At 38.4% G+C, this 18,218-nt stretch overlaps 4 protein-coding genes across 4 annotated transcripts in view; 2 read left to right on the top strand and 2 right to left on the bottom strand.

Moving 5' to 3' along the window:
- Positions 1-3,437, bottom strand: part of LOC137287550 (protein O-mannosyl-transferase TMTC1-like) — a 58,024-nt gene extending 54,587 nt beyond the window's left edge. Inside the window, exon 1 of the mRNA XM_067819902.1 lies at positions 3,046-3,437. Within this exon, the coding sequence (XP_067676003.1) occupies positions 3,046-3,335 (290 nt within the window). The 5' untranslated portion in view covers positions 3,336-3,437. The remainder of the gene's footprint in view (positions 1-3,045) is intronic.
- A 78-nt stretch (positions 3,438-3,515) lies between these two features.
- Positions 3,516-11,464, top strand: LOC137287344 (uncharacterized). Its single transcript, XM_067819596.1, has 7 exons — positions 3,516-3,579; positions 4,850-4,974; positions 8,001-8,135; positions 8,768-8,820; positions 9,088-9,146; positions 10,621-10,746; positions 11,117-11,464. The coding sequence occupies exons 1-7, from the start codon at positions 3,529-3,531 to the stop codon at positions 11,207-11,209; spliced, it is 642 nt and encodes a 213-aa protein (XP_067675697.1). The 5' UTR covers positions 3,516-3,528; the 3' UTR covers positions 11,210-11,464.
- Positions 11,465-12,671: 1,207 nt separating this feature from the next.
- On the bottom strand, positions 12,672-17,739 carry LOC137287236 (large ribosomal subunit protein uL1-like). Its single transcript, XM_067819428.1, has 5 exons — positions 17,651-17,739; positions 14,960-15,112; positions 13,989-14,137; positions 13,560-13,732; positions 12,672-12,858 (listed from the first exon to the last, which is right to left on the bottom strand). The coding sequence occupies exons 1-5, from the start codon at positions 17,653-17,655 to the stop codon at positions 12,688-12,690; spliced, it is 651 nt and encodes a 216-aa protein (XP_067675529.1). The 5' UTR covers positions 17,656-17,739; the 3' UTR covers positions 12,672-12,687.
- LOC137287233 (ubiquitin carboxyl-terminal hydrolase 47-like) overlaps positions 17,697-18,218 on the top strand; it is a 41,841-nt gene continuing 41,319 nt past the window's right edge. Inside the window, exon 1 of the mRNA XM_067819427.1 lies at positions 17,697-17,921. Coding sequence (XP_067675528.1) covers positions 17,877-17,921 — 45 coding nt within the window. The 5' untranslated portion in view covers positions 17,697-17,876. The remainder of the gene's footprint in view (positions 17,922-18,218) is intronic.

The raw sequence follows: 18,218 nt of genomic DNA on the forward strand, positions 1-18,218 counted from the left end.
CAAATGTTGCACTGAAAGATTGGAGGCATTTAATATAGGAAACATAAGAAAGCCTTCACTAAGTCCATAAATAAAGATGTATTTTGCTAATTCAATTTGAAATGCAAGTAACCAGATTATATATTATACCTTACACAGGAAATATTTGATGTAAACCTTTCTGAAATACAAAGTTTACAATGACATAGGGAAGTGAAGATGTTCTACTGACCAGTGTTTGGTATACAAACAGATATCATTAGGAGGTAGAGTCACATGCGAAGGAGCAGTGTCGATTTGTTTAGTTTGTGTCATATTTCATGAGCGTCCCTTGTACACAGCAGTCAAGGTCCCACCTCACACTCAATTGTCATGCCAACCTGCCATCAAGCACAGGTTTATCAGATATTCTAAACTGGATACCTTTGACAGGAAAATTAGGAAACAATTGGTGTGTCTATATACATATAGAAAATTGTTGTTGGAGATTCCAAGTCAGTAAGTCAAGGCTTCATATTAATTAATATATCAATCAGACTATTTTTAAGTTTGGGACCAATACTGGACTCTCAGCATGTTTATATATGTCCCTGTTAAAGATTCAAGTGATCTTGTAACATCTCTACTGTTCATGGTGTAACACTACCCTCAGCAGTATTCCGACCCTACTGACTGCATTGTATGGACTGATGGGAAAACTTCCAATGGCTCCTACTTTCATATGAAATACTTCAGAGACCAACAATCCTTAAAATATATTTGATGTGTTAAACTTTTGATTGACTAATTTATTATCACATATACATTCAGATTTAGTCATTTAAACACTAACAGACTGTAGATGTGATGTCAGCTAAGTTAATTTTTGATAAACAGAATAAACAAAATAAGTGTTGTTCTAATTCTTATGTGGGCAATGTTTAATCTATTACTAGCATTAAAGATGGCTCACAAGTAACAAATCAGATTCATTCAGCACCCTGAATCAACAGATATGATAAGTTTGACAAGTCTCTGATGAATAAGACACTTGCAAACATTGTCAATACTGTCATTCAAATACCTAAACAGACTGATATGATTTAAATATACTGCTGACATCTTGGAAGTTGATACTGATATAATACATATCAGCGCTGACAATAGAGGACTGTGATAATATCCAACACACAGTGTCTATACAGTAATAAACTGGTTGGTCGTTAAAGGGGTATTATCACAAGCTCCTCACAAACTGTTGTACACAGGTTACAGAGCCACACCACTGGAGGCCTTATTGGTTGCCCTAATTAACAACCAGCAGTAACTGGGGTTATATGGAGCTTGTTTGTGTGAGCCAATTAACTGGTATTATGTTATGAAATAAGTGAGAGGGTGAGATCAGTTTTACTCCACTTTCAGCAGTATTCCAGCAATATCATGTCAGGGGATATCAGAAATCAGCTTCACACTTGGTATCAATGATGAGAATCAAACCCGGGTCTATGGCATGACAAGCGAAACACTTTCACCACTTGGCTACCCCATTGCCCCCATGAATTTATCAAATTCAATTGTTCAAATTTAACACCTTTATTTCAGACATTTGTCACAGAAAAGTTTTTTTTCATAACTAGTAGTCATTTTTCTACAAATTATCTGATTCACTTCATATTATCACTTGTGATCGTACAGTTAAACCTTCATTTTTTTCTATTTATTCACTTTAAATATTTCATCACACACAATATTTATCTGACTGCATCTTATACTTTAATTGCACAGGAAAAAAGATCATCACCACAAATATATATCACTCACAGAGTTAAAAGCCCAATATACAGGACATCCAACTGATCTGGCTACCTATCAGACTTATGGTATCATAACTGGTATCACAAAGATAATGAATGAACTATGAAGGACTACAACTTAAAAGGGCCACATAAGGTAACGGAAAATACTGTGACATATGACTGTTTGGTCCCTATCACAGGACTTACAAGGCCACTGCAAAACAGCCACCATTGACACATTCACTACCTTGATGCTTGGATTAGAAATACTTTTAGACTAAAAACTCACCCTGAGCTCTGGGTAATCTGCATATTAGAATCAAGTACACACGATCGATCAGTAAGAATATTGTATACAATCACTCAATAATCAGGAACCCTCTGTACTGATGAAACGCCCTATTGTATGGACTCATCAGTTCCTGGCAGTTTCAAAAGTACTGAACAAACACATTTCTGTGGCCAGAAAAGCACATCTAATCAAAATTATCTTGTCCAAATTTAATTATCAGCCCACAGGTTTTCAGTGTAAATCAATAACGTTTCACCAACAGATGCGAGCATAAGCTGGTGGAGTCTTACCATGGACACAGATTAAAATCAAATAATCAGCAGAACTCTTAGCCACCCAGATGATTCCACTGTCTGTCTAGGTTCAGTTACAAGGAATGACTACACTGTCCTCATCCTTTTATTGGCTATTTCATCAAAAAGAAATATTGATAGTTGTGGATATTTAAATATATGATAAAAGTTTAATGGCATTTGTAAAGGTTCCAGCAAAAAATTGCCTAATCCTGCACAAGCATATCTTGGTTTTCTGGGAAAACAACATGGGCCAATACAGTTTGCTTCTGTCTGAAGCCACTTTTGAAAAAAATCATATCAAATACTGTTCAAATGAAAGTGTAAAATAAATTAACGTTTATGCAGTGTTTTTGCAACATGTGACGTTTACCAGCTGTATTCACTAGTGCAAACTGGTGACAGCTATAGTCTCTAAGTAACAATACTGTAATAAACTAAATCAGTTCAAACTCAGCACGTACGGGATAGATTCCATATATCACGATAATTGAACTGTCATTTGTGACTGATGCGGATTGGATATGCTACCGACGGACAGACAATGCTAAACGTTTGTGTTTCGGATAATGCTTAATTCTCCTTCTGTGGTATTTTCATCTCTGTCTGACATTATCCCGCTATGAATCGCACAGCAGGATTCGTGTGCACACAGACTTCACAAAAGGTACCCATCGCTTCCCTATTACGCGCGCCGTTGCCTTACCTGAATGTGAGTACTGTCAATGGCCTGTACGACTTATGGCTCGTGTTGTCCTGCATTGGTCTGCCCCAAAAATCATTGGTAAATATTTCTGTCCATTCCGATTGTCCATTAACATCAGGATTATTTTTAATTGCATAGATATCATCATGCACGAAATCTCCATTCAAGCTATTAAGATAGCACCCGCCGGCGACGACCGCTGTCAAAACACACAGAAGAGCATCTATTCGCCCCGCCCATTTGGTAACTTTAACTCTCGGTTTCTTCACAATATTATTGTTGAACACCATGATTGAACATCGGACATGCAATCAGTGACGTGGCTTCCTCCGTGAAATGCCTCTACTACATCCAAGAGAAGATTGCACACCATGACATCCAACTCAGTTTATATACACGCTGCCCCCGGCGAGTTCATGTTTTTCAGCCGCGAGCACATGTTGGGTGTTGTCATTGGATCACGTGACTCTTTCGTCATTCAAAATGGCGGCGACCATGCAACTGACTGGGGCTGTGGCTAGCGGTGATATTTCGGTAAATATTCAATGAAAACATGTATGTAACGAAATGTTTTACTTGCAGAACTTACCTTAACATTATACATAACCGAAAGGAGTCACAAAATGGTATACAACATTTGGACAATGCTTTATTATTACTCGGAAAAATCAACTGACATCGGGTTTCCATGGGAATTACTATGCAACATGTGACATATGTCTATTTTTAGCATGTCCTGGTAGTGCAGCTGTTCAGATCTTCTCATTTCAAAGGTACCGCTACAGTCTGATTTGTTTACAAGCGGTACATTTAGCTCTGCTTTTCAGCAACGGCGATAGAGTAAACAATAACATAAACTAGAATCTACCCCGGGGCGTCATCCCCAAAAGCCAGATGACGCCGCGAGTCGCGATTGGTGTCCTATCGGGATACAATTAATTCAACGTACATTTTGACAATGAGTAATTAATGACAGTAGGAAACCCATCACATCTAGGCTAAACAAATTCTCTCCATTATACGTCCATTCTTATTCGAGTGTGTTCTGTTTTATTTATATATTCCCATCCACAACTAGGAGCAAATTAAAAACAAATGAATACTGTAGTTTCTTCCAAATGTAGGCTCACTTATTTTGGTGTATAAAGGTGGGCCTGTGTTTGTACATCACAGAGCTTTACTAGTCAGGCCCGGTGCTGATAACTGATTTCAAAGTATAGACCTAATCGTGGATTGTTTTTGGGGACCTGCATTTTCAAATGGCCAAGCTTCATTTGACAGCTGAACATTGCAAAAATAGTTCCAGAGCAAAACAAATTCAAATTGAATACCTCTGCTTTTACAAATGTAATCCATCAATCTAATGGATATAAGGTGTGTTTTTAACTGATAACACCTAGCCTGTTTCAATAAACAGAAAAACTCACGAATATGAATGGAATAATGACCAACTTTTTGACGTTTGTTGAAGTGACTAGTTTCGACATGTTTGTACATTCCAATGCAATTTAACTAAGCTTACTTAATAATATCAAAATAGAGTTTGGGTGTAAGCGTTTTGGAAGTTGTATAACACGTGGCTATTGTATGAAAGTTGCCACTGATTAGGCAACCAGAGTTATCTCCCTTCCTGAAATTACCAGTGTTTCCATTCTATAAATATACCAAAATTATTTATTTGTGACAGATGTACATGCCAAATATTTTATTCAAGTAGCTAGATCTCTTTTATGCAGCTGACAAGTAACCTGTTTCAACAGTGTTTCAGCAGCAGTACCATATGATATTTTTGGGTTTTTTTCAGTCAGTTCAACAGTTGCTTGTGGAAGGAGCGGACGTTAACGGTCTTTCTCCTGATGGCATGAGCCCTCTGGCTATTGCAGCATTCTGGGGCTATGCAGACATAGTGGAGGCACTACTCAAAGCAGGGTGAGGAAGAACCAAGTTTCCTGTCCTTAGTTTGGAGTGAGGGAGGGAGTTTATGCTGCCGATAACAATATTCCGCAATATCGCAGTTGGAGACACAGATAGGGGGTTCACACATTGTAATTTTAAAGTGTTTGAATCTTTGACCACCATCAGATTTTATCCTTTCTAGAAATCCCAACCAGGGCAATGTTGCTTGCCTGTCTTTGCCTTAAAATATTAAAACATGAGTCACCTGTCAAAGATAATTTCAGAGCAACAGATAAACCTTTTGGGTCATTGAGAAATGTACTCGCATGTGTTCTTCTCAGTTGGGCATCCTAATTTTCCTTTGAGTAACCAAATAAATTGTACCCACCTCACTCAAACTCAACTGCGTATTTAGTGATTTTCCTTTTATTGTACAATATTATTGTAGGTTTAATGGTTATTTATATTTAATCTGTAATATGAGAAACAATGGGAAAGACTGCAAGTTGCTGTGTTCACATGCTGAAATAGAACCTCTCAGTATACCTCAGTTAGGTTATCAATGCACTGGTACGCAAGATAAGATTTGACATTTTTGTGTGTACACGTCAGATTTAATATGTTGAGTATTTACAAAAAATCATGCATACTTGTTCCCAATACTGACTTAATAAGAATTGACCTCTCACATGGATATTTGCTTAATTTACACAGATATACATCTTGTCTGTACCTCTGTAATTTGTTGCTAACAAATCTTTGTATCATGAATGAGATACATTTATTGCCATAGACTCTGCAATATGTTACATGATAATTTGTGTAAATATATCAAAGAATCTATAGATTAGATGCATTTATTATGTACCAACAAGAAAATCAAGACTGACACAAATTTCACTACAAAGTTAGCTGGGTGGGGTTGGGGGAATCAAATAATGATTTATATGAAATGTAGGGTAAGAAAGTATTAATTACAAGCCTTTCAAGACAAGACTCAGTCAGTCAGTCACTATGGTTCATAAAGGTCTGACATGTGAGTAAACACACCAGTGATAATAACAATGAGGGACTTGAGCCAGGAGTTAGGACCTGCTAAAGTTTCATTTCAACTGATAATTTGAATTCTGATCTTTATTACTTGCAATTGCTTCACAGGACATACAGGCTAGTTGCCATCCTGAGATCTGGCCGTTTAAAGAAACATACACAGTGTAGACACAGCAAGTTATCAGTGAGAACATTAACTACTGACTACCTCTGAGGAGAAATATTATTGCTGCAATGCTATAAACTCCAGAAAAGTGTTACCACTAAAAATTAATGGAAATAACACTATGTGTCTTTACAACCATGAGATATAGGAGCCGCAGTTGAAGATGTCATTGTGTCAACTTGTACAACATTAGGGGAAGGAAAGTACCACTTTCCTGTCAGGTTACTGTTGTCAATAATCAAATAACGATTATCTACACATTTAGAATGTATATGACTTTTCATCTACGTTACCTTGACCTGTGGCTCTCGCTGCTATATGTGTACTGTATTCTCTATACAGAGAGTGAATCACGATGAGTCTCAGCTCTTCTTTTTCTGGACATCCTTGATCACACAGGACAGATTCTTAAACAGAATCTTTAATAACCAGACCTTTTTAAAAATACCAGTTATCTGCACCCAGTGAAAAAAAACCTAAAACCTATGTTATTAATTGTGGTATATACTTTTATTTCTGAAGTAAAAAATGTGAAAGTCTGCACATTTGACATAGTACATTCAATAAATCTCACTCACAATTGTAGAGGACTTTATATATTCTTTCACCCTTTTGACAGAAATCAACATATTTTTGGTCACTGTCTGCAAACTTTAAATCTTATCATTTAGGCATACAGGAGTTACTTCCCTTCGGTTAACAAAGATGATGAAGCACTTTCCTGACGTGTGAAGAGCAACCCCATTGATTAGACTGATTCATACACTCACATTAGTGTAAACAAACAAAACTAACTTCAGGTTTATATTCTGTGGTGACATGTCAGTTTCATATAGAAGTTTCTGTTTCAGTTTCAGAAAACTGATGTGAGTAAATTGTAACGTGGATGTAAACTTTACTGAGAATGCAACACTTCTTTGATCAATGAACCTGACAGAATCGGTTCCACTGTGACACCACTGCTCATCCAGTACTATCGTCAATGTAAATGGTCACTTTTAGAAAACTGTTTAGATACATACATAAAACAAGCCACCATTTAACCACCAATAAAGTTTATCATGGTATGTGATACATTCATCATAATAAAGAGTAACAAGGTATGTGAGATACTGGTATGCTCTGATTTTTTAAGTTTGTTTATTGTAAGTTAGTAAATGCTGTTTTTTTAGGATATTAGCTGGGATTGTGATTGCCAAGTGTTGTGATTTTTTTCTTAGTAGTATTGAAAAAGATCTCAATTCGACTTTAGCATGAATGTTTGCTGCAATTTGTGAACAGAAGAAGACTATAAGTCAGTTCATTAAGTTTGCCCAGTCAGTGGCTTAGTGGGTGCTTTGCTCTCATTATCAGCTCCCTTGGAAGTATATCACCTAACCACCCAGTGTGAGGAACTAGGCGGTAATGTCACAATACCTACATCTCATTTACCAGTGTATGACTGTACCAACAGAAACTGACCCATGCATTAGAATATTGGCCTTCAGTAACCCATGCTTGTCTTAAGAGGCAACTAACAGGATCGGGTGGTCAGGCTCGCTGGTTTGGTTGACACATGTCATCAGTTCAAAACTGCATTGATATCAGCTCATGCCATTTGATCAATGGATTGTCTGGTCCAGTCTGGATTATTTACAGACCAGAATTGGAATATTGCAGTGTGTGGCGTAAACCTAAACTCACTCACTTACTCACCAACAGAAACTGTAATGACAGAGAGGACACCAGATTCTGATCAGACATTTGTTTCCTCATTGTTTCAGAAAACATAAAAGGAAATAAACAATGTTTTTAAGGGAGTAGTTCATGCCATTGTACACAGCCATTAATTAACAACTTTCAGAGCAGACATCAACATCCTCAACAGGGGAACACAATGGACACCCCTTCACTGTGCTTCTTTCCAAGGTCATGGCAAGGTCATTCTGAAACTGATGCCACATGAACCTGATCTGTATACAGCAGACAACCAGGGCAGGTGAGTTTTTGGATCTGTATATGGCGGACAACCAGGGCAGGTGAGTTATCAGATATAGTTTCACCAGGGACAACCAGGGAAGCGGAGTTATTGGATCTAGTTTCACCAGGGACAACCAGGGCAGGGGAGTTATCAGATCTGTATACAACGGACAACCAGGACAGGTAAGTTATGGGATCTGTATACAACGAACACCTAGGGCAGATGAGTTATCAAATATGTATACGACGGACACTCAGGGCAGGCCAGTTATCAGATCTGTATAAGATGGACAACCTGGGTGGGTAAGTTATTGGATCTGTATATGATGGACAACCAGGGCAGGTGGATTATCAGATCTCTATACAACGGACAACCAGGGCAAGTGAGGTACTGAAATATGTATACAAATGACAACTAGGCTGTGTGGATTATCATTGCTGTGTACAACTGACAACCAGTACAAGCACGTTAAGATAGCTGTGTATAGAGGACAAACCATGGCCCAGGCAGTTTGTGGAAAGTGAATACATTACTGCTGCAAACTAAGTTCAGTAGGTACAGAGCTCCCAACTGTGATAGGGTTAAGCAAATGCACATGTGATCAGATACCAAGGTATTTCAAACTGACAATTATGCCTTTCTTCTTACAGAACTGCAATAGACTTTGCATCAGCACTAGATTCCATATGGCCATTCTTTGCTGGTAAGTACACAGTGATCTTAGCATTAAACTGATCATTATTCCCACACTTTAACACAGACTTACAATTAGCACAGCTCTAAGGTTCTTTAGTACACCAGCACCCAGATCACTGAACACTTCAAATGCTTCCTATAAAATTGTTTTGGTAGGTTTGCCCCTTGAGTTACTCATACACAATCTGGTGGATGTAGATATAGATTCTGCTTGCAGTGTATCATGTTACCAATAGGTTAGGTATGGGTTGCATTTATTTGTTTTCTGTTTCAGCTGCTGGGTGCAAGAGAACACCCAAGTCTGACCTGATTAGAATGGACATCATCAAGAAGGTTAGACATATTTCACAAATTGTGATGCAGTTCCGATATGAACAGGCAATGAAACAGCTTTCGCTGTGGAACCCATGGAATTCATCAATTCTTAAAAACATGTTCTGCAAGATTTCCTAATCCCTGTGACAAATTGGCATTCAGGGGATATTTTACTGCTGCTTCATCTTTCGGCACTGTATGCTTCTTTAAAGAGTTTCAACAGAACTCAACAAGAGTCATCAGAAGATGACATATACCCCCAGCCCCCACATATTTGAAATGACTAATCATCTGACAGTTACTTATTGTGTTTTTAGACCATGTCTGAATTGTTTCCATGGAATTCATGAAAAATATAAATGCCATGTATCTGTAATCAGAAAAAGTCACCATTTCAAGATCTGTCTCATATATCTGCCAAGATCTTTTGAAAAATATGAAATGGTTTTCGAGTTGTGCTCCAGAAACAGTCTGCAACATGTTCATGGAACCAAGAAAATAATAAATCACAAAAACCTGTAAATTCCAAAAGGCACCACTTTGGGATCTGCCACACATATCTACCAAGTTACACTGACAGATATTAAGTTTTTTAGTTCTGCTCCGGAAATGAAACACACCTCACTTTTGAGACTAAGTCCGAAACGTTTCCATGAAATCCAAGAAAATAATAACTCACAAAAACCTGTAAGTAGCGAAAGGCACCACTCTAGGTTCCGATTGATAAATGTACCACGTTTTGCAGAAAAATATTGAAGTTTTTGAGTTCAGCTCCGGAAACGAAGCCCATCCCTCTGTTTTGAGACTCAGTCCGAAACGTTTCCATGGAAACCCAGAAAACGATAAATCAGAAAAACCTGTATATAGCAAAAGGCACCATTTTAATTTCTGATTGATATATCTGCCAAGTTTTGCAGAAAAATATTGAAGAGTTTTAGAGTTCAGCTCCGGAAACGAAACACACCCAACCATTAGACTAACACCAAAATGTTCCATTGGAAAAACAAAAAAAAATAGAAATGCCAAAACTCTGTAAATAGCAAAAGGCACAAGTATAGGTTGAGACCATTAAATCTATGAAGTTTGGTCTAAAAATATGGAACTGTTTCGGAGTTATGCTCCGAAAACAAAATGATTACGGACAGACGGACGGACAGACGAGGCGTTGACTATATAACAAAACGCATCTAATGTTATTTTAGCCTTGCACTTGACCGACATTTGTTGTTGAAGTTGAGTCTTGAGCTATGTTTGAGACTGTTTGGTTGCTTTTATCACCTGAAAATATGAAGACGGATAAGTTGCGTGGTTATTGTCCTTATTGTTTGCTTTGACGTCTGCATGAAGGGGCAAAGAATTGCCTAAAATACTGTCGACAAACAGTAACGATGTTCCTTTCAATGACTTATGCCCATCCCACATATTAATCTATCAATGCTTTGATGAACATAATCCAAGAATATGATGATTTTATCTTAATCCCTTGTCACAGGTGTCCCCAGTAGAAAATGGTTTCCCAGCAGCCGACTACATCCGGTTCCAGTCCTCTCGACCAGGATCTGCCTACATCATGAACTCTCAATCCTTGGCTAACACACACTATACGGATAGGAAAATGGTGAGCAGCTGCAAGCTTAAGACCGAATACCTTAATGGGTAACAATGTTTTCAGAGCATCGTCTTCAGGTACTTGAAGGGAGAATTGGCCCTGAACTAGTGTACCCGAAACACAAACTCCAAACATGCATTATCACTGTATGGTTATTCATGTAGCGCTATAGTCCACCCTACTGACATGCTCTTTTGGCACTTTGTTTCTCCCTTGATCACTGAATGTCCACCTTAATGGTACATCATGTTTTATCAATCCAAGCCCCTGGGGATCATACAGCTATTGCAGCCACTAGGCGCACCAAGTTCATATGCAAGGGATAAAGATCCATTGCTGGGTGTCAGCATGTTGTGGTAATAGACTATCTGTATTTCAGGCATATGCATCAGCGACTGGGGACGTACTTGCTGCCACACCTGATGATGCATTGCGGGACAGGCGAATACAGGGGGCAGTGTGGAACAATTGATGCTCAAGCAGAATCCAGCCAAAATTGTTGCAGTATTACTGACTTCTCTAGCTCACCTTGGCCTGACTGCAATAAGTCACATTAAGCAGATGACACACATTTGCAATCAGAAATCCTTGATGCGATGATTCAGTTTATGATCAGACTATTCTTCCAGATACCAGACAGCATTTACAGACAGTATTATGGTTTCATGTTTCCATAGTTATGATTTTTCTATATTTTTCCTGAAATATCAATATATCTTATCACTGATGAATGATTTCAGTTGTCTTTATATGAGTGTCATGGTGCAATTTGTACTAAATGAACTGGGGGTGCTTATCGCAAATGTTAATTAGTTGTAACAAGATAAGTCATCAATATCACCCACAATGGTGAAATATCCTTCATGAATGTCTGCAAGTTATGATTATGCCAAATGTTTTGGTGTGGAACAGAAGTAATGAAAGGAAAGTTCTGCTTCTGAAAGGAGCACAACCAACAATTTCAGTCGAAGTCATATGTATTGCCATGGAAATGCCAAAATAAATTAATCAGAATTCCAAAAGGTACCAGTACACCACTAGACCATGCTATGTGCCAAATGTGGTGAAGAAACAGTGAACAGTTTTGGAGTTCTGCTCTGGAAAAGAGCACTACCACCAACTTCAGTGCAAGTCAAACCTGTTGCCATGGAATCAACAAAAACATTTAATTCAGAAAACAAAAAAACTACCAAAAGGCTACGCAACAGTACACCACCAGATCTACATATGCGCCACGTTTGGTAAAGAAATAGTGAACTGTTTTAAAGTTCTGCTCAGCAAGAGATGAATGTGCACAGACAGACGACGCATGGGGCGCATTTAAATAAACATTGGATCCTTGTCATAAAACCTAGATTTGCCATGACCATTTCCATGCTAGTCAGCACCTCAATGTAAGTTGCTAGTTTCAACAGTGTTGCCATCTCATCGCCATACATACATTAGTTTGACCTTACTTTCAACTAAAGCAGACATGATTGATCAGTGTACAAGCTCGGAGTACATGTATGAAGCCTTTCTTGGTTCTTGATTGCAGAACATAGCAGCTGAATTCATCATGGTACAGTAATTTTTCTGGGACAGCTGTACAATACACAACATATTTGCAAGAATCTGTTATCGCCATGACAATACACTGTATTAGTGGGCAAGTCAGTAACATGTACTGTTTGGGATTTCACCTACTCTGAAAAGTACACATTCTACTACTTTTGTCAGGTCGAATCCGGTGCTGGATTCAAACCATAACTCACAGCCAGGCATCAATCAGTATTTCAGCTATATCTCAGTAGGTCAACTAAGTGTTTGAGAAAGTGCTAAAATATCAAAGGAATGCATCTTTTACCACTTGGGACACTCACCAGCATATGTATGTGTTAAAGCTAAAACTATCCAAACAAACAAAAGGTTTCTCCCTCTCAGTGACTTTATTAAAAGTCAAGTACATGTTTAGTAGATTCTGAATGAGGGACCCATGGTGCTCTTGATGTAGAGAGCGCGGACGTTCTGCCAGTTCTTCTTTAGAAGGGACACCAGGAAGTTGACCGCCAAGTTGATGTTGGTGTACAACTCTTCTTCTGTCATGTTGATGTGGCCAATACACACGGACAAACACAGAACCTGGGCAAAGAAGAGACAAGATTCATGGTTTGAAACACTGAACATGTTAATCAACTCTAAATGCCGGATTTGTTTTTCCTTCAGACACTTTTGTGAAACATCCTGGTCAAGACAGTTTCAGGTGACTGTCTACCTCATTCTTGTAGGCTTGATGGAATCAAAACAATTCTTTGTCATCGCTTAACATAGCATTCATCTTCATTTCCATGTAACCTCAGAAACTAAAGTTCCCCACTTGTAATGTAAGGTAATACATGCACAAAATGTTCACATCATTGGTGACAGGAAATGAAAAGAAATTTTATCACGTGCTGGACAGAGAATTCTCAGTATAAGCGAGTGAGTTAAGATCTTATGTCACATAGGCCCTATTTCAGCCATATCGTGACTATCTCTGCATAAGATTTGGCTAACAACTTATAACTATAGCAGTTAATTTCTACACTTGCTTGCACCAGAATTCTATTCCTTCACAACCATGTGAGCAAGTGAGCACATCACTATGTACAATATATCTGTTATACCAAGAAACACTTCATAAATATGGAGAGAAGCCTGTAGTGCTGTAGGTATTAAACATTAACTGGAATTTCAACCCATGGTCACTTGTTTCTGGCTTGCCCATTAATGCAACCATTTCAGCAAATTTTGTATGTTTGTGACTACTGCTTGCCAATAATATTATGTAATGGAGAGGTTACCTTCTTCATTTGGAACTTGATGGTGGAGCGGACTTCATCCAGTTTGGAGGGGATGGACTCCTGGTGAGTGAGGGCTGAGGGGAACTTGCCAGCTTTGTTCAGGCCTGGGCCCAAGATCCTTGGAATCTGCTTGATCAGAGACTCTGATGCTAGGAAAGCATCATACTTCTTTGCTGCAACATTCAAATCAGGCTATAAGAGGACAGCTCATTAAGTGCAGGAACATTTGTTTAGGATACACTTAATTCATTATAACCATCACGTTTTCACAGGATTTATGTTATATATAAACAGATTAACCATTTATCTTAGTTTTAGATACATAATATACCCTGATGGTCAATGTCAATCATGAACTTTTCAATCTAATGACACCTCTACAATAAAATTTATCCGTGTCAAGATCTGCCATGACTGATGGCCACCTACCCAATTTTTTGACAAGTTTCTTGTCCTTGTTCAGCTTCTTCAGCTGGTCAGCGTCCATGCAAGGTACGTCATTTGCCTTCGCTTGATCAACATGGACCTGGTCACCAAGAATGCAGACCTTCATCTTGGGACGAGGCACATGTCGGAGCCTTCATGTAGGAAAGAGTAGCAATGAAGTACACAAAAGAAAGACAGTAAACTTGATCAACATGTGAAACATTCAGTTTGTTTTCATACCAGATCACTAGATTCATAAAGCATAACATGGACCCATGTTTGTCAACATACTTTTTTGGGTCTAGTTATTTCAGCAAATTAACATATTTCAGCAAATTAACATCATTACCAAGCATAGTTTATACTTAAGTTGTGTTTTTATTAGTAGGGTCTAGACTGTAGTATACACTGAATTAAAAACAGATTGTTTTTCTTAACATTTTCGATTATTCTTCTGGTTCTCTTGCTTTTGTCAAAATATACCAATAATGGAATCACACATAAGGCTCTACCTGCACCGTTGATCAAGGAACAGGTACACAAGTGAAGCTAAGGACAGTGATTGGTCGGCACCAGAGGCAAGCTCTGGGGCCTACCCAATTATTTTAAGACCCTGGGTGGAGGTCCCGTCAGGTGGCGTACCCAACTACCCAGCAGTAACATCTGGCTCATACAACTAAAGCAAGATTTTGTAATTGTTAATTTGCTTACAGAATTATCAATCAACCAATGAGAATTTTCAAATAGACTTGTTACAAATGACTTCAAGACATTCTAAATCAGGGTTAATGTTAATACACTGGTTTCGATGTAATGGAAAATTATCACCATTTTCATTGTAATGATAAATTATCACCATTCTGAACCTGCTTACAAGACAACCTATCTACTTCTAAGTGAACGCGTTATCAATGATTCTATCAGGAGCCAGATGTTAAAAGTGGGTCAAGGCAAACATGTTGCCCAAAGCATACTTGATGGTTCCAGAAAAACGCTTGTCCTTTTGGGGATCATAATTCTTCAAGGAAATCTGAAGTTCCACAGATTCCAGAAACTTGCGTTTCTTGCTTTTCGACTTCTGGATCACAGTGCTAATGGACTCTCGCAAGTTGTCTCTGTTGATTTTACTGTGAAAAAAACCAAAGCAAAGCAAATAACATAACATACTGTAACAAATACATGCTCACCATGAGGATAATACAAAGGATGAATGTCAGAAAGTAAAACAAATAAGCTGCAAATGGCAATGAGTGGAGCGCAATCACTCAATATACTGGTAAAAATGAAGGAACGTCAGGATTCTGAGGAATGTTGGTATGGTGTGTGAATCTAGGGCCCTCAATTTTTCACTTATCCTGTAAACTCTGTATATACCATTAATATGCTGCGTTTCTGCCCGCTCTATGTTTGTTAGAGTATGTTTTGATACCCACGAGTGAGTTTAGTTTTACGCTGCACTCAGCAATATTCCAGCTAAATGGTGGCAGTCCATAAATAATCGAGTTTGGACCAGACAATTCAGTGACCAACCAAAAGAGTATCAATCTGCACAATTGGGAACCGATGACATGTGTCAACAAAGTCGCCTCTTGCGACAAGATTAGTCCATTTTTATGGCAAGCATGGCTTGCTGAAGGCCTATTCTACCCAGTGACCTTCACGGGTCGTTTTGACACCTGAGATTCTTTAGTGTAGAATATGCATTGACGTCGAAGGCAGTCACTAACACCTCGATATTTTTTATTTTAAGTAAGAATTCTGAATAGTGGAATTACGGCCTACCTTTGGAATACAGCACCACACTCTTCAAAGACATGTCATAATACTATTTTACGGAATTGCAGGTGACTTTGTTCAAAAGAATGTTCTTAAAACAATGCCCTATGAGACCGGCATAGCAACAAGGTCATCAAGCTCAGTGAGTGCGCATAAGTTCCGCTCACTGGCGTTTAATCTCTACCAGCCATGTCATTGCAGAAACCCAACGATGTAGCGAGTTTCCAGTAGTAGTTCAACGGCGGATGCGCATTTTTTCGCAAGCACCAATTTTACATTTTTTTGGAGGGGGACTAATATGCTCAAATTTCTTTGTATTAAGAGGTGCTGAGGTGTTATATTTTGTGTATATATATATATTTTGTATTTTTCAAATTTAGTTAGAATGCCTTACACTGGTCACATTTTGCTGTATTCTATTATTCACAGTTTTGGTCAATTTAAATAATCTAAATATATTTTATATTTCCGTTTCAAAAGTAACTATTTGGATCAAATGAATTTTAAATGTAAACTAATATACATGTATATCTTTGTCATTCAGCAATTTGCACCATTACAATCAAATGGAGTTTATTCATTTATTTTTTCGAAGTGGGAGAATGCACTACACTGGACACATCAGCCATTTTCATGCTGTTTTGGTCAACGTACTCTATTCATCAGAATTATTTCAAGGGTTTAGGGTTGGTCTAGGGTTTTGGGTAAAGGCTAGGGACCGGGACGCATGAATACCATTTGCTTTCCTTTAGCATTTTTAATACTTTGTTCACACAAAAAAAGTGGGATCAAAAACGTCAAAGTTAAATAAACGATAAAATGTTTTAATGTAGAAATTTTGGACTAATGGAAATCGGCCTCAGACTCTGCACTCCAGCCACTGTCACCTCTAGATCTACATATTTTCTGAAATGATTTGAAGTCTAGCTCACCCCCATGCCATCACTAAACATGCCCATGTCTCATTGATTCCTTAGAGCGATCCACATTATCCTTACTGTGTTCCCTACAACACTTATCTGTCACGAAAACACCCAATGATTTTTATACAAGCACGTCATTTATGTGTGCACCGCGATAACATCTGACGTCAACTGTTTTCAGTTTGAACCATATCAGCTCATTGCACACAAGGTATCTTGTAGATTAAAAGAATAGGATGATTGTGCCAAAGGGCATCGGGGTCATTCAGCAACCATCAGCAGATTGAAAGCACGAGCACCACGTCTACCCGTAACATTCGCAATTGTCTGTAACCCATTCGACTCTTTCCATTCATTTCCATGATGTCACAGGAATGACAAGTTAAATTTGTGCATTGTGCAACAATGTGGACACCGCTCAGTCTGTTAGCTGTTGGGCTAACAATCCCAAGGTCCCGGGTTCGCGTTCAAAGGGTTCTCACAAACTGGTTGCCTGTCTCGGGTAACATGTGACCTACGGCTGAGAATGTCCTCACGAGAGACTGTGATGCTGGATTCTAAAGGCGCTCCTTTAAATATTTATTTACCTTACTGATATATTTTCTGGTATTGTGCAACTGTTGGTTCGACATGTGGTTTTCAGAACTATGTAGATTCACATTTACACACAATGCAAAGATTTAGGAGGAAAACATCAACGCACCATCGTTGTCAATTCATATGATCAGAAAGTTAGGCCTGCGAAACATAGCTCTGAATACACGTAAATCTTAAAAAATTCACATTCGGCAGAAAGATGCTTTAATCCGAAGTGGAAATAAAACATATATTACAATCATAAGTGACATATATAGGGATCTAGCTAGAATAGCCTTATCACCAGGAACAATGTATCTTAATGTCTACCTAGTAATGCATCAAAATATTGACGATGTTAGCAGATTTGTCACAGCCTCTGGCACCCACCTCATCTTGACGGGATCCACGCGAAGAAAGAGGGAAGGTGAAGGACGTTATCGATGTCGAAACTTCCGGTTGTGACTTTGCGAGAGTTCTATCGGCCATAGTGTTCTGTGTAATGCACTGTTTCGAAACTGTACGCTAAAAGATCAACATAAAATGAGTGCTTATGGGTCTGTGGGATAACTTAAACATTTGGTTAATCATGTTTCAAAAGTAGGTCTTACGAGAAATGGTAACTGGTGAAAACGACCTGACTCAAATTGTGCCAATGGAGGTAAGTCTATTCGGTGTTAGACCAGTCCTCGAAAAACGAAATATCACACTTTAAGTCTTAATGATCATTTCTGTCATGCTATGCCCTTGGCAATATGTTTCCAGAATATCAGCTGAAGTCATATCTGAGTAATTCCGGTCATGATATCTTTGACCCAGTTTACTGTTCCCCGGACAGATCTTGTTTTCTAAGGGGAAGTTCAAGATTTCAGTTCAGTGCAGTAGTCAGACTGTAAACATTTATAGATCCAGGGTCATCTGCATTTATTGCAACTTTTACTTTCATATACGTTCAGTA

The sequence above is a fragment of the Haliotis asinina genome, chromosome 6, assembly GCF_037392515.1.
Source record: "Haliotis asinina isolate JCU_RB_2024 chromosome 6, JCU_Hal_asi_v2, whole genome shotgun sequence".
In the NCBI taxonomy this organism is placed as follows: domain Eukaryota; kingdom Metazoa; phylum Mollusca; class Gastropoda; order Lepetellida; family Haliotidae; genus Haliotis; species Haliotis asinina.